Consider the following 16,247-nt stretch of genomic DNA (forward strand, 5'->3'; position numbering starts at 1 on the left):
AAATTAAAATAAATAAATAATGGTTTATTTTCGTGGGAAAAAGAAAGAAATAATTTAATTTATCTTAAAAATTAATTGAAAAATTATAAGAAAAGACAAAATAAATTTATATCCAGGCCTGAAAAATAAAGTATAATCATCCATAAAATACATTAAATGTGTTATAACCACTCGGTTGTTACTGTTAAAAAAACATGATTATTGTTATTTAAAAAAAAACAAGACATGTGAAATAAATTAAGCAACTTGGTTTATCCATTTTTTTAAAAATAAAATAAAAATAAAAATAAAAAAAATAAATTAAGCAAATAAAATCTTAAATCATGAGTGAAACTACCTTAAAAAATTGCTTTCTATTTGAAACAATTGACAATATTTTAATTGTTTATCATTTTTTGTTTATAATTATTTAATGTAAGAAAATATTTATATTAGTAATAAACACGCATACACTATCATAAGGTAAAACCTAAATTAAAAATTTTATTACATAAATCTCATTAGTTAAAAAAATTCATTTTCTTAAAAAGGAATTGGAAGAAACAAACAAGAATATACCAATTACAATCCCTTTATTAGATTCATTCTTAAAAGGTTTTAACTAATAAAATAATAGAACAAAAAAAAATGCACCTTAATCATACATCCCAATATTTTTAAATTTTAAAAATTCAAAATAATAAAATAACAGTAACAATCGACTCAATTATACATCTCAATATCCATCCCAAAAAATTCTAAAATAAAAATCTCCAAACAAAATAAACTAAGAAATATATAAATAATAACTATTAACTAGTTATTATCAATCCCCCTTTTTTATTATTTTTTTTAAATAAAAAAAAAAGCCCTTTTCCATTCTTAAAACCCCACTAATCATTAACAAATCCGTAGGCTAGTCTCCTAGTGCCTATAATTACGGATTTGCCCCTGAACGTATCATTCGAGACCGTTATAGAGCTCGCTTCGCTCTCTTTCTTGTCCGAGAAGCTTCTCTCCCTCTCAACTCCATTTCATCTCCTTCCTCTCAACCCCTCTCTTTCGATCTCTCGCTCTCTCCCCTTCTCCTTCTCTGATCGCTCTGGAGATTTCTCAGTAGTATCAGTAGAAGAGAAGATGTTTTATTCTCATCAGCTGCTGGCGAGGAAGGCTCCTCTCGGCCAGATCTGGTGACAAGCTGCGGTTTCTTTGGTATTTGATGTTTTTGATTCATTTATGGTGTTTTTCTTGATTAGGGTTTGGAATCTCGCAGGATGGCGGCGACGATGCATGCCAAGATCAATCGGCGGAAGTTGGACAAGCTTGATATCATCAAGATCTGGTGAGTGGCGAGTTCTTGTGATCGGAATCATGTTGTTGATATTTTTTGTTTGGGTTTTTTATTGGATTTTTTGAGAAATTCTTGTTGTAGTGAGGAAATCTTGAATCCATCTGTTCCGATGGCGCTCCGGCTCTCTGGGATTCTCATGGGTGAGGGATCCATCCATTGTTATATTTACATCTGGTTTGCTTTGAATGTTATCGTTGTTGTGATTCTTATCGTAGGTGGTGTGGTGATCGTGTATGAGAGAAAAGTTAAGCTCCTTTATGGTTGGTTTCGTTTATCACTACTGTGTGTGTGTGTTTTTTAATTATTATTCTTTTTTTTTTTTTGAGATGCTAAACTTGTGATATCTTATTTGTTTGATTTCTCTTTTGCAGATGATGTTACTCGATTTCTGGTAATTCTCAACCCCCTAACCTCTCTTCATGGTTTTCTATTTATCTTCCTAATTATCTACATTTGTTTATGGATTTTTTTTCTTAAATTTAATGATAAATATTGCTAGAGAGGACATGAATATATTTTATGAGGGTTTATTAAAAAAAAACATGAAGTAGTTAATGAATATTTGAAAATAGTTTAATTGAGGTGATCAGTACTTTATTCTATGTTAAAATTGGAAATGAGCAAATGATATATGATCATTAGATTAAATGAGTTTGTTTTCCTTGGTAATACAAATAATATAATATATTTTTTTGAGTTAAAAGTTACATTTCAAAAAGTTACATTTCAAAATTAATTTTGTTGATTTTTTATACAGATAATATTATAAAATAGAACAAGATTGTTTTTCATGATAATATAAATAATATAATTTCTAAAATTATATTTCAAAATAAACTTATGAATTTTTTTTATACAGATAATATCACTTGATAAGACAAGCTTGTTTTTCTAATTAACTATAAACTTTATAGTTTTAAATACATTTATACAAATAATAATATTTTTTTTAAGAAATGTGGATAAGCCACATAAGTAAATATAATTTTAAGACAATTTTTTAAAAAGAAATTAAAAAGAGTTTTACAAAATGTGATATATAATTGTGGTTTATCTATTTTTTTTTTTTAAAAAAAAATATGATATATTTTTGAGACTTTTGATTATATATATATATATATTTATATATATATATTAATGAATTATTTTTCATTGCTTTTTAGTCTGCAATCAATTAAAATTACATTTCACGCTTATATTGGGTTATCTGACAATCCTATTTTGTTAAGTTTGCTTGTGCATGAGCATTGAGACAATAAAAGATTCCAGTGCTAATTCTGAAATTACAGAATGATCCTATTATCAGCCTAAATATGGTAAAACACGTGTGTGTCTTTGCTTTCCATTGTCTTTCGTGTGGTAAAACCATTTAGTCTTTCCTATATCCATCTCCTATGATTTTCAAAGTACCATATTCCAGTTGGCCTTATTTTGTTTGGTGAATGGTTATATAGTTGGTTTGTTTCTATTGGAAGATTTCTTGTGGGCCCCCTGAGTTTCATAGAAAATGCTTGTCCTGGCCGTATATATGGTAACGATATTATTCATTGATATCATAGTTTTATATGTCATATGTGTTCGATTTATTCATGAAGCTTTTGTCAGTGTATTGAACATCTTCATCTGTTTTCATTGTGAGACCACGAGATGAGTAACCACTTTTGATCGCAAATTTTCACTATGATATGAATAATTCATCCACTGTTTGTTTGAGTAAGTAGCATTAAAAGATGCATTGTTTTCCCTTCTTTTTTAATTATCAAGAGAATTTATGTTTATCTTCTTTTCCTTTTTGGCATTGCTAAATTTTCAGATAGAGATTAATGAGGCTTGGAAAATTAAAGCTGTTCCTGATCCGACTGTCCTCCCAAAAGGCAAAATGCAGGCCAAGTTTGTACCTAATTTTTCCCTCTTGAAAAATCATTGAGAAGTCCATATCTTTAGGATTAGGTTCTTCCAAACTTCAAAGAATTTTAATTCTTGCTGTGTGACATGTGGCTGAACATTTGTAGATATGAAGCCGTCACACTACCTGCAAACATTGATATGGAGATGGGTCAAACAACAAGCTTCTCTGGAACCTTTGTTTCCTCGCCGAAATTCCAACGCATGGTACTGATACTTCTTCAGCTCCTTTTTGTAGGAGGATCTATTTCATTGTTTTTACTGATGTTTTGTTCCTTAGTAAATGGAATTTTGTTATAGTCCATTTGAGTGCTCATATGCTATATATTAGTGATTGGCACAAAGACAATATGTGAATCTTAATTGTATATATTTTGGTACGTTATGGTCTTAAACAAGTGATTATGATCAACCTGCATGAGTCCTAGACTTTCTTGAGATTGACTTTTGTTTTCTTTTTCTCCCTATGATTAAAATGCTAATTGAAGCCAGATTTTCTAAATTATGTAATGTGTCATGACAGCAATTGGATGACTTAGATGAATACTATATTAACATTGATCCTCGTGAAGATAACTTGGAGCCTCACCATCAAGGTATGAAATTCATTATCCTTTCTGGAATTCATCTTTTTTATAGTGTCTATGCATAAAAAACCCTAGAAAGAAACAGATGATTAAAGTTCCAACATGATACTCACTTTTATCTTTTATACCAGCTGAAGCTGCTAATATCACATTGTTTGATGATTTTGGTTCTGGTCCAGCAGAAAGGGACTTCTATAATCGGTTTGAGAGGCAAGTAATTTTTTGTGTTGGGTTTCGTTTGATTTTTCGCAATTTACAAGCTTTGTCTTGAAATTAAAAGGGCTTAAATTAACAATTTTATGCCACTCCACTTGCAATTTTTGTCATTTTACTTAAAGATTTGTTTAGGACGGTAACATCATCAAATTTGTAGAATGTGGATAAAAATACATCATATTGGAATCTTTTATTAATTAGCCCAACATTTTTTCTGTTCACCTTGATGAGCTTGTGTATGGAAATGAGGATATGACAATAGAGGCAGATCTTCCACAGAATGGTATGATCTATCTTTAAAGTTAGATTGGATGATTTTTGCTATTATCTCGTGTATCTCCACTTTTGCAGGTTTGACATAGGAGAAGATGAAGAAATCCCAAACTTGAATGCACAAGAAGTACCACAACCACAAGTTCAATCTACCCTTTCTTCCGTACTGGGTGATCACTCACAAGCTCCAACCAATCCTTTGACCTCATCCCCCCATCCTGAGGATCCCCTAGGAGGTGTATTTCTATTTCCAAAACTAAAGTGTTCTTTTTTCTTTAATTCTATTATCAATTTAGATGGATACCATATTCACCCATTGCCATTTTTTTTTCTTTTTTTCTTTTTTCCATGAGAGAGTGTGTGTACCACAAATTTTGCATGATATTATGAAAGTGTTGATGAATGCCCAAGTTCATATTTCTGCTGCATTTGTACTTTGACATGCAGCCTATGCTCAAAACACTGGTTTCTTTTCTCTTGTTACTAGTTTATGTTGTACAGTTATGAAATTTAACTGCATATTACGTGATAATTTATAAGCAAGGCAAATAGGTAAGAATCAAAGAGGATACTATAGCTTAAGCAAGAAGTTTGTAATGGAGTTATGTTTCTTTAGTGTTTTATGCTGATTGGATGAAGCTATTTTCTTGTAGATATTGCAGTTAGGAGTCATCAGTGGGAAGAAGCAGAGGAACGACAGGAAGACAGAAATGATTTTACACAGGTAAACTGTTGTGCATTTAATTTATAGTTCAGAAAAATAACATAATTGTTCCAATGCCGAAACTTACAGCTTACTTCTGGTGAAATATAACAGGTTACAGAGAACGCCCAAAGAAGAGCCCCTTCAAAAAGAAAGAAGAAACAAGAAATTATCATGGACAATGAGCAAATAATGATCCCTGGAAGTATTTATCAGTCATGGCTTCATAATGCTTCCAATATCATTTCAAAAAGAGGAAGGAAAATCAAGGTTAAATGCAAACTAAAAATCCTGAAGTTATTATTATTATTATTATTATTATTATTATTATTATTATTATTATTACCCATTATATAATTACATATCATGCAACAGTTTGTTAATTAGCAAGTTTTACTGTTGAGGTATGGCAGCCTTTCAATCCTATTCTTTCCACGAAGATTGGCACCCTGATGGATTTCCCCCCTATAGCATTAATTTCTGGTCTAGAGAAATTCCCTGGTGAATTCAGATACCCAGCACCACTGATGGCACTGTGGAGGAAATGTACAGAGGTTAAGTCTGGACCTGGCTCAAATTCAGGTTGTCATCACTTACTTGTCGCTTTGTATCTTCAAACCATGCTAACTATAATTGGATTGTTACTGGCAAGAAGGTTTGCCGCAACAGGTACCACAAAAGTTGGCGTCATATTCACTACCAGATGAATCACAAAGGATGGCCTCAAACTCAATGGAAGAACCAAATCCTCAGCATCGTCCCCAATCTGTATTACACTTGTGTTTATTTCTCCGTTATTCTGTCTGTCTGTGTGAAATTAAGTACTGCAAGTCGTACAGGTTGATATCTAACTAGAAATATTTGGAACTGAAGCCCCTAGATGAGCTTCGAGGTTGCATAGGCTCGCCATTCATTGACCTCTCCATTGACAAGCTCAGAGCCAACTTTTGAAACCATGAGTTTTCAAGGAGCACCCAGCGACCATTTTGTCACACCTGGCAGCCCTGGTAATTTGCAAAAAGCTTCTTCTTTCTTGCTTTCTTTTCCTTAACAAATGGTTCCAATCAATGGTTCTTTCGTTCTTTCAAATGCAACAGGCCAGAGTCTTAGATCTTTTTCCAGCTCAGGGAGCATCACGCCAAGCTTACGTGCCATTAGAGCCGGAAATTCAATTAACTTCTTTAAGGTGGGGCATATCCTTTTGCTGAGTGAAGAGGCTGTAGAATTGAGCACACTCATTAGCATAATTTTTCTAATAAAATATTTTTCAAAAGTTGAGAAGGTGATTTTCTACATGCAAGCTTAATAAATATCTAGTTGAAAATAGAGCTTTAAAATAAGCTTTATGATGATGGGGGGCCTCTACGTAGGTCCAAGAGAAAGCAACGTTCTTCGTCAAGGACCACCTTGGGGAGCCTTGATCCAGTTGAAGAGGAGTTTCCATTGCAACAGGATTCAAGAGACTTCAAGATCAGGAGGCTCTCGGAAGATGGGCCCTACACCTGATGATGGTACGTGTGCACTGAAACTTGGTAGACCTCCTCAAGTGGATGGTAAGAATGTCTTTATTTTCCCTATCTTTATTGACCTTTTTGAGTATCTTATTTGCTATTGGATTGGACTTGCTCCTGATTTCTTCTTAAGTACTCTACCTTCGTTTTTTTGTTTGGTAATTTTACTGGTAGTCTCGTAAGTGTTCAGTTTGTGTGATTTCGTGTAATTTTGGGTTTATTGCAAAGGTTTGCATTCTTTGCAATGAACAGTTGTTTTTAAATCAAATCTTTTTGCCTCAAAACAAAAAAATTGAAATTATATATATATATATATATATATTTTGTTTGTGCATCATTGAGAATAACCATGGAGATGAGTAGATGGAAAAGGAGAGAGTCTTGAGAGGATTTATGCCCTAAGGATGTGCAATTAGCTAGTTAAATGAAGTCACTTCGATTGCAATTTTGCTTTATGTGTTGTGTGCTGATTCTAGTATCAATGCATATATCTCAACAAATACCTGGGTATGTGTTCTCTTACTAAGCATATGATCAATGTTCTCACAGACCTTATTGTGGAAACTGGGCCTACTCAAACGCCACAACCAGTGACTGCTGCCCCACAAATCGATAGAATCACGCAATCCATTAGAACGTAAGTATGGAAGACCACTTGCATAGCGTCGTTTCTTGCTTCATATGGCATATTTTAATAAATTTTCAACATAAGTGCATTCTTCACTGCGTGTAGGCACCTGAAGTTGCACTTTGATACACCTGGTGGCCCACAGTCTGAGTCACTTAACCAGCTTGCGCTAGGGATGAGCAAGAAAAAGGCCGCTCAGCTCTTTTACCAAACTTGTGGTGAGTAATTTTATTGTTAGAAAGCCCTCTATAACAATTTTAAATACAAAAAAAACAAAAAAAACAAACTAATGTTGGGTTGCGGAGCTAGTAACTCTGAAGCTCCAACCAGCAACTAACAAATGACATTAACCAAAATTTAATAAATAATTAAAAACTAAACATTAAAAGTAATTATCATTACTTAGATATAAATTAGATAGTTTTACTTTCTAAAAAAATATTCACTGCAATTTTTAATACCTATCCTACCTATCTTAAACCTCAATGATATCAAGCTTAGGCACATACTTAACACTAAATATGGCATCAAACTCTCACACTAAAACTATCTGTATTTAATAGAAGAACTAATACTTCAAATTTCTACTGAACTCTTTTTAATCAACCCGTTAGCTTCAAATTTCTTATTGATTGTGAGAACGGCTGAAGCACTCACAAGCAATAAGAACGAGTAAATTTAAACAGATCTGATCTGTTTTATAATTAATTTAAAACCTGGAAATCAACTTCTGAAAGAAAATTGTTCTGAATGCATGTGACATAATTTTTCGCTTTTAAGTAGCAGAGTATTATGTTGGTCGTTGCAGTGCTAGCCACACTAGACTTTATCAAGGTTGAGCAGATTGAGGCTTACGGAGATATCACCATCTCCAGAGGGCACAAGATGTAGTCTTTAGGTATTATCCTCCCAAGAATTTTTACTTCCGCCACCACAACAGTTACTGACTACACAAATTTTTTCACACGGTATACCTGGCATGATGGTACAGCACTGAGTCATATAACTATTATACATAACTTTAGCCTACACATCTCCATTAGTAGCATCAAGGGCATCATTATATGTAAGATGAACCCATTAGATAATTTTACACATGTTACCAGTATTCAATCATGAGAATGCATGTACTCCCCTTCTACTTTGAAAATATTGTTTTTATTTTTTTTATTACACTTAAAAATGAGTTTCACAATTGTTTTTAACCGCCAAATATTACAGTATATATCCTATATAATAAGTCAACTATAGCAGTTTTAATTGATTCTAGTATAAAATCTAACTACTATTTTATTATTTTTATGTTTAATTGATTTACTAAAAGCAGTATGTAAGCACAAGTTCTAAATTTTGAGAGGGCACGTCAATTTACTAGATGCCAAAATAAAAAGCAACTCATAAATGGATCTAGTTATGAAAACAAATAACTTTGCAATGCAAAATTATTTAAGTAATTATTCGTTTTTAATCATTTTAAATGTTTTTAAAATGTTGAGTGTAAAAAAATAAATTTCAGGCAGTGGCCCAGAACTGGTCCAGCCTAGACCGGTTAGTTGCTGGGCCGCATCCCTGTGACTGTCATGCATGGTGGACATTGGGCGTAGCCCTGTTATCCAACCCTACTTCCGCTCTCTTATTTTTTATTTTTTTTTTTTCTCCCAAGCATGTCTCAGAGTTCACAAATAATTATACATCACATCACGTAATATTGTCACCACTATCATATGTGGGGAAAAGGGTACCTTAAAAGATGGATCAATTCCTCTCATCATCAGCACCCTCATCAAACGACCCGGACGACCCAACACGAAAATCAAGTTGCTTCTGATGCTTGGCTCGACGCCGCTCATCAAAAGCTTCCCATCCTTCAACCTACATTCCACCAAGCAAAATGATGTTCAACTGAAGAAAGCCAGCAATTAGAGAGTATGGAGTACAGACGGAAACCCCTACACATTTGTTATTTAATTTTGGGACTGTGATCTGTATCAAATTGTATTTCATTCTCATGAGTGTGCATTATAGGCTTTTGAGAGAAATCCAACTACTGAGACAACCAATGCATGAACATAGTGAAATGGATGATAGAGACACAGGTTCCAACAAAAGCATTATCAGGAATATTATAGTAGTTAGACAAACCTGCCGAAGGACATCATTTGTGACTTCTGTGCCATGAAGATCTAGAGTGGACAACTGAGTGCACATCTTAAACATCAAAGGCGGCAGAGATTTAAGTCCGTTGTTACTAAGATGCAAGGCCTGCATGATGTATAACATAATTTTAACTTCTGTTTTCAAAATGAGTCAATGATGGTGGCAACTGAGAAACAAAACCTTCAAATTTGTCAGGTTTCCAACAGTCTCTGGCAACTCAACCAAGAGATTTGACGACAAGTCAATCTGCATCATTGAGAGACAAACTAATCATAGAAGATACTTCCTTACTGAAACTCTCTTGACAAAGATTTCCATAAAGTTCAAAGGGAATACCTCAATAAGAGAAGAACAATTTCCAATAGAAGATGGGACTGAGCTTATCCTGTAAGAAACCAATATTGCAGAAACAATAGAAGGAACTATTATGAGGTACTTAAGAGAGAGAAAAAAATAAATAAATAAATTCACGATTAAGTTCTATTGTGCACCCAAATACTCAAAGCAAGCAAATGAGTCATATAAATCATGTGACAGCATAGTTGTTGATGGATAACTTAAGAGCAGTCATATTGTACCGCAAGCATAATAGAACCAGGAAGATAGCTTAAGGACTACGATCAGGGAGTTGATGGTTAGCATATATATAATCCCAGCCAATGTATCAACAGAAGGTTATGATTCTATGACTAGTACTTAGGCCCTAGTTCTAGTTCATCAGAATGTGGTCATAAGTACCACCTAGGTCATTTCAGACCTTAGTCAAGATTTGATGGCAAAATACTTACATGCTTTGCACTTTCCGAACTTATCAAGTTTACAACCAATATTTACTAAAACTGTAGCTGGGGATAAGGCTTCCACTAGTCTGAATTACATGTTCAAGTCTTACCACACATAAAAAAGTCCCTCAACTAAACCTGAGAAACCGAGTTGAGAACAAGCTACCTTAACAGCGCACCAACTCACATCTACTATCAACAATGAATACCACATAATCATAATAAAAACACACACACCTATTGTTCCGAACATTCAGAATTTCGAGTTGATTCAATAATCCTAATTCAGGAGGCAAGTTTGCCAGCTTGTTATTAGCCAGATGAAGCTGTTGAAGCGATGTCAAGGATCCCAATGCAGAGGGCAAAGTTGTAAGGCTGCAAAAGAGTAAATGATCAGTCAGAAAGTCAGCTTGCTAAAGTTACACAAATAAAAGAACATCACATACAGGTATTGAACCATGCATCTTGAGATTCTTCAATAAAAAGAAAACAGATGAGCCAGGTAAAAAAGTAAATATTAAAACTATAGTTAGAGACTACTTACTCTTATGTAACACATTCTTGGCCATCTAGCAACTATTTAACATTCCAGCACAAAAGCTTTCTAAGTCTAACAAAAAAAAGACTCCTACAAGAATTTCAATTGGATGCAAATACCAAAGAAAACTTTCTTCCAAACATATAGAAATTCGAATGATAATTTGATGAACGTTAGGTAAACTCTATAGAAAATATCACTTGTTAAAACCCCTAGCTATTGAAACTCATCACACCAACAAAAAAAAAAAGACTGAAGAAGAAGAAGTAATGGTGAGTAGTATCTGCAAAGGCATCTTACCATAGTATATGGTAAACAGTATTGCTTATACCCATTTAAATTGAATTAAAATATATTAGGATTTAAATCCTAATTTCATTAAATTTAAAATAAAACCTTATCAATCCGGGGGATATGTTAGCAACTACAAAATTGTCACTTGAAAGAATGATTTAAACAACCCAAAAGATCTCTCGGTTAAACAAAATAAATTAAAAAAAAAAGAGGAAGAAGAAAGAAGAACAACAAGAAGAAGAATAAAAGAAGAGTGAATACACATTCAGATAGATTTTCCAAGATACGAAGATAAAAAGGAAAGAGAAAAAGAATAAAAGGGAGATCAAGATGAAGACAGGAGCTCACAACTCATCACTTAGGTCAAATCTCATCCTGAATCAAATCCAACCTCTCCATAAATGAGGAAAGCTTAAATCCAAACAGATATCATGGTAAGTTTTCACTTTGGAGAGCGGCCTATCACTTCATGGTCCTCTTGTAGAAGGTATCTTATATGAAGCCCAAGTTTTCTTTGGAAGTGGAAAGTTTAAAGTTCAAAAAACTGTCATAAAAGGGTTCATTTGGAGGGTTATTTATCACTCAAAAGTTCTAAGCCTGATATGGGTTTAAGGTTGAGGATCCTCTCATACGAGGGGTCACCTTAAATGAAATTCAAGTTTTTCCTAATAGCAAGGTTTCATTTTTAAAAGTGATTTATTACTCAAGGGTCTCCCACAAGTGATGAAGCCCGAAAGGAGGATGGATAGCCCTAGAACTCTTCTCAGTGGAGGAGAGTCCAGATGATTCTCAGAGAAGATTTAGTTGGACGAATGTTGTATTCAATTTAACACTCAATAAATGCTGAAAGCCATGTTCTTCTCAAAGGACAGTCTGCTTAGAGAGTGTTAAATCTCTTTCACATCTATAATAAAAACTAAACTTCCCACATAAAAGAGTTTAATACTCAATATTAGTTAATTCCATTAAAATTTACATGATATATGTCGCCAAAACCTTCTTCACACTCAAACACATGTAAAGTAAATCAACAACTTTTTCCTAAAAGTTCAAGCTAAAAAAGATGACAAAAGCTCATTTGTCTCTCAAGGAGAATAGTTTAAAGTTGAGATTCTTCCTCAAGAGCAAAGAGTCTTGGAAAGTGAAGACTCAAAGTCACCTTGAAGCAGCAAATTGTTGAATCTTAATTCTTTCTCAAAGGTTCAGGAAAACAATCTTATAAAGAATACTGAAATCATCAGAGTTTATCTTAGAAGTCTCAATCATGAAAATTTACAAATATGGTGGCCAAAACTGGCAGCTTAGTGGTGCAACTAACTTTTGCTAAGGTGCAAGAAATATAGAACCCTAAAAACCTAATTAGTTTAAATGCATATCACCTGGTTTACGTTTTCCATGTCACTTATAATTGCAAAGTAGGGTTAAACCACAGCTTAAGATATGTATATCAAATATATGATAAAAAAATTCTCTTCTTTATATTAATTATCTCATTATTATCATTTGGTTTCTTAATTGAACGTTCCCACGATATAAACTGAACTAATTAGTAATATGCCAATTGGAAGACATGAACCTACAATAACCTCATAATTCTAAAAAAGGAAGGAAATAACAAAATATTGTGATTTTAGCGGCTTAAGGGTTAATTCTTGTAGGATAAACAGACTTAAGATAAGATTCTCTAACATGGCATTCGACATTCTTCAACTTCTAAATAGGCTATTTGCTAGATCTTAAGATGAAACAGACGTCGGCTCATTATGCAGCTCTTCTCAACCCTAAGAAAGCAGCACTTATAGAAATCTCTTAATCCTATAAATTAAGATTCCTTGCTTGAATTGTGACAACTAGACTATGATTTTTATTTGATCTTCATTAGAAATATAGGTATTAGCTTTCTTTCATTCCAGGAAGGTAAAGAACTAATTTAAATGAAATCCACAAACAACCAAACTAGTACTTACTAATTTTGGTTTAGAGAAAGAAACATTAAAGACTTAAGCGATGACAGGCCTTCCCAACTAGTTCCCTTATCCGAAATTTCATTTGCATTTAGGATGAGTTTCTGCACAAAAAATTATAGAAAAAATGTCATCAAATATATCATGCACTTTAAAGTAATGAAAGTGACAAACAGACATGTACTAAAGAGGATAATAAATAAATAACATCGCAAACACATATTAACCAAACACCAAGGATAAAGAAGTGCTTACATATAATGATTTCAGTAAACCAATTTTAGCTGGTGCTTCTTGAATAAAATTATTGCTGGCGTCCAGTACTCTTATTTTATCTCCACAATTCCATACTTCTTCCGGTAGAACCTAGCAACTTAAAAACACATGCATGAGTTTGTAAAGTTCACAAGAAAATACATTGTAGTTATTCAATATATCAGTAAGGAAAGTGCTAGTTCATCTGATAGGAACAAGTTGAGAAGTTTGCAAGCAATAAAATAAGGACTTTAGCAAAACAATGGTTCGTGTTGTTTAGATCCAAATTTCCAAACAAAATCATATCCAATTCAATTTTAGATTGATGTTACATATAAACAAACTGACCAAAATTGATCCAAATTATTTTTTTAAAAAAATAAATCAAACCAAAAGCTTTATTTTTTCCATTTCATAACCTAAGACCAAGATAAATAGTGTGATTTGGTTCAGCTTTAGAGATAAAAATACACGAGTTAATATTAAAGACTAACTCAAATTGAATGCATACAACACTGCTATGAAAAAGAAAATGAACTGAATGCCATAACTAGAAACATTTGAGATTATTTGAGGTAGAACACAAGCAAATTCATCATTGCCTTATAATTCTTTCTTATTTACACAACTCATAAAACAAAAATATCATAGGAAAAATAATTATCAAATAATTGTGGAAATCATTAAAATCATTCAATAGGTTGATAAGATGTTAATTCAAGGAAAGTCCTCTAACAATTATATACCACATAAGACACAAATTAAGGAAATCAGAATAAAATTGCAAGTAGATAACAAGGCATAGAAACAAGAAAAAGTGCCAAGAAAATTTCAGATATATTAGTTACTGATATTTTACATCATTTCCTGGCTTAAATGTATAGAACTAAGGACTATTAAGAGTAAACTATAAGCAATAAAAATCAAACCTTCAACTGGCACTCTGACAAAGCGACAACACCAGTTATTCTCCAATGATCTGATTGATTTTTAGTCAGTGTAGTTTTCATCTCACGAGCTGAACCAAAATTGTTCTTCTGAACTTCTGCCTTGCTTTTAAGGAGGCGCACATTATTACTTAAGTTGGATGATTTAGAAGAAGGGATCATTGGTAATAGGGCCATCCTGTTAGCAGAAGCAAAATGATTACTTTTATTTCATATATTAGCTTTGAATAACTTAAACATATTCAGAAAAACAGTAAACAAAAAATGGAGTGTAAAATAAACGAAAGGAACGTAGAAAATGAAAGAAAATGCAAAGAATTTAAAAAAGGATAATGATAAAGGCAATATATGCATCTTTTGCAGGAAATGGTTGTAAATATCCTACTCAAAGTTGGATTTTTTTTTTTTAATTGTGCTTTACCAACAATATTTAGAATAGCCTTTGATGCTCAACATTGTTTTTTCCACCACTACCATACAGAGTGGTAGCAGTAAAGAATTTTATATCAAAAGGCAACGAAAGTAATTTATTATCATATTATCAGAAGAAACTAAATGAAAAGCTTTATGTACAAAGTTAGAAATCAACTGTCATATTATCTAAGAAGTTGTCAATAAGTTCAAGAAAATTCATAAGTTATTGACACTACCCCTTGATGTAAGCCCTGAGATGCTATCATCATCATTTTGGACCCTTCTGTGACTTTAGATGACTGTAAGCTTGACGCATCATTGAGAATTTTACCTGCCAAGCAAAGTTTTTAATAACAAAATCTTGCCAAGTTAGCTGCATCTCTACCAATGCCTTTCAAGAACACCGACATCTTCTAAGAAATGCATTGAACTGCTCAAAGGCATATCATTATCAAATTTTTATGGATGATTAGCAGAACATAACTGAACAGAATGGTTTTAATCAAGCAAAAGGTGAGATTCTTAGTAGCATAAAAGGGTTCAAAGTCCATGCATTCAAAAATCATGGCCAACATTTCAATCACCAACATATGCATGGCAGTGAATACACACACAAATGGAATAAAACACTAAATCTTGCACCAAAACCAAGAAAAAATTGACCTATAAATAATAAGTTATGCACAAACAAAAATAAGGTCTTATAACTAAAACAAAGTGCATAGCACAAAACCCTAAAATCTCACAAAGGACCAATAAATTGAACCTGGAAAGAAGTTTAGCAAAATAAATTGATCTCTGTGCTAACCAACACTAAATCATGAACAGTTTTTAATCTTTAAGTCACATGCATGAGAGTGAAAGCATATTCCAATACAACTGAACCTAGAAGTTTTAGAAGAAAGAAATGGATTCAAAATGGTTCTGCCTGAAAAGTGACCAAAAACAAGTGAAACACGTACAAATACAGGGGTTTAAAACTAAAGCGCATCCAAGCATATCAAGCCCTAAATCTTGCATAGAACCACTGAAGTAAACTTGCAAAGGTTTTTGGGAAGATAAATTGAGGCGCTTGATAACACAAGAAAGATTCAAGAACCCCAAATCATCACCAGTTTTTCATCCCTCACAAACACACTCATGAGAGTGAAATCACATTCCATTATAGTGGAAACTTAAATATTTACAAAAAGAAATTGGGTTTTGGCCAAAACGCAAAAAGGAGATCTAGGGCAAAACAGAAAGATTCAAGAACAATAAAACCAAAACCATGACGAAATGCTAATCGATCCGCAACAAAATCCAAGCGACAGAAAGCATACCCTAATCGAATCAAACCCTAAATCTTGCGAAAACCAAAGAACCCAATCAAGAACTTAGATCAAAGCAAGTGAGACCTCAAGCAACATAGAAGTAATCCAGAACCGATGGAGAAGTGAGAGGAAGAGGTACCTTCGAAGATGAGCTTTTGCCCACGAGGGAGGACATTGGTCAGGGGCTGCAGTGAAGATTTGAGGTCCCGGACGGTGGATTCAAGCGAGATGGAGACTGGGATCGTCCTTCCATGGAACTTCACGCGGACGGTGATCACCGGAGGTTTGTCGTCTCCGGCGTCGCCATGTACTCCGGCATCGCTCCTCTCGTCCTCCATGGCTTGCCGAGGGTGTTTGGACGGTAGGTTTTATATAGGGAAGCTCTATGGTCCAATAACGGGTGATTTTAGACCCGTTAAGGCGAACCCGA

The 16,247-nt window shown here is 33.4% G+C and overlaps 2 protein-coding genes across 2 annotated transcripts; one reads left to right on the forward strand and one right to left on the reverse strand.

Annotated features, from left to right (window-relative positions):
• The first annotated feature begins 1,111 nt into the window (after window positions 1–1,111).
• On the forward strand, window positions 1,112–8,044 carry LOC120273280 (sister chromatid cohesion 1 protein 1). Its single transcript, XM_039279908.1, is given in 21 exon segments — window positions 1,112–1,169; window positions 1,253–1,321; window positions 1,412–1,470; window positions 1,546–1,590; window positions 1,702–1,721; window positions 3,144–3,220; window positions 3,343–3,442; window positions 3,759–3,831; window positions 3,954–4,032; window positions 4,390–4,547; window positions 4,965–5,035; window positions 5,129–5,284; window positions 5,428–5,596; window positions 5,670–5,853; window positions 5,918–6,021; window positions 6,112–6,139; window positions 6,141–6,200; window positions 6,385–6,518; window positions 7,075–7,162; window positions 7,259–7,371; window positions 7,962–8,044. Coding segments are annotated over 21 exon segments (1,923 nt in total). The 5' UTR covers window positions 1,112–1,116.
• LOC120273955 (plant intracellular Ras-group-related LRR protein 8) lies at window positions 7,848–16,160 on the reverse strand. Its single transcript, XM_039280704.1, is given in 12 exon segments — window positions 7,848–8,127; window positions 8,896–9,025; window positions 9,296–9,415; window positions 9,491–9,556; window positions 9,647–9,695; window positions 10,330–10,467; window positions 12,892–12,992; window positions 13,144–13,254; window positions 14,073–14,228; window positions 14,230–14,268; window positions 14,741–14,835; window positions 15,957–16,160. Coding segments are annotated over 11 exon segments (1,191 nt in total). The 5' UTR covers window positions 16,156–16,160; the 3' UTR covers window positions 7,848–8,127; window positions 8,896–8,908.
• Window positions 16,161–16,247: the final 87 nt, after the last annotated feature.

Source organism: Dioscorea cayenensis, chromosome 12 (assembly GCF_009730915.1).
Source record: "Dioscorea cayenensis subsp. rotundata cultivar TDr96_F1 chromosome 12, TDr96_F1_v2_PseudoChromosome.rev07_lg8_w22 25.fasta, whole genome shotgun sequence".
Lineage (NCBI taxonomy): Eukaryota > Viridiplantae > Streptophyta > Magnoliopsida > Dioscoreales > Dioscoreaceae > Dioscorea > Dioscorea cayenensis.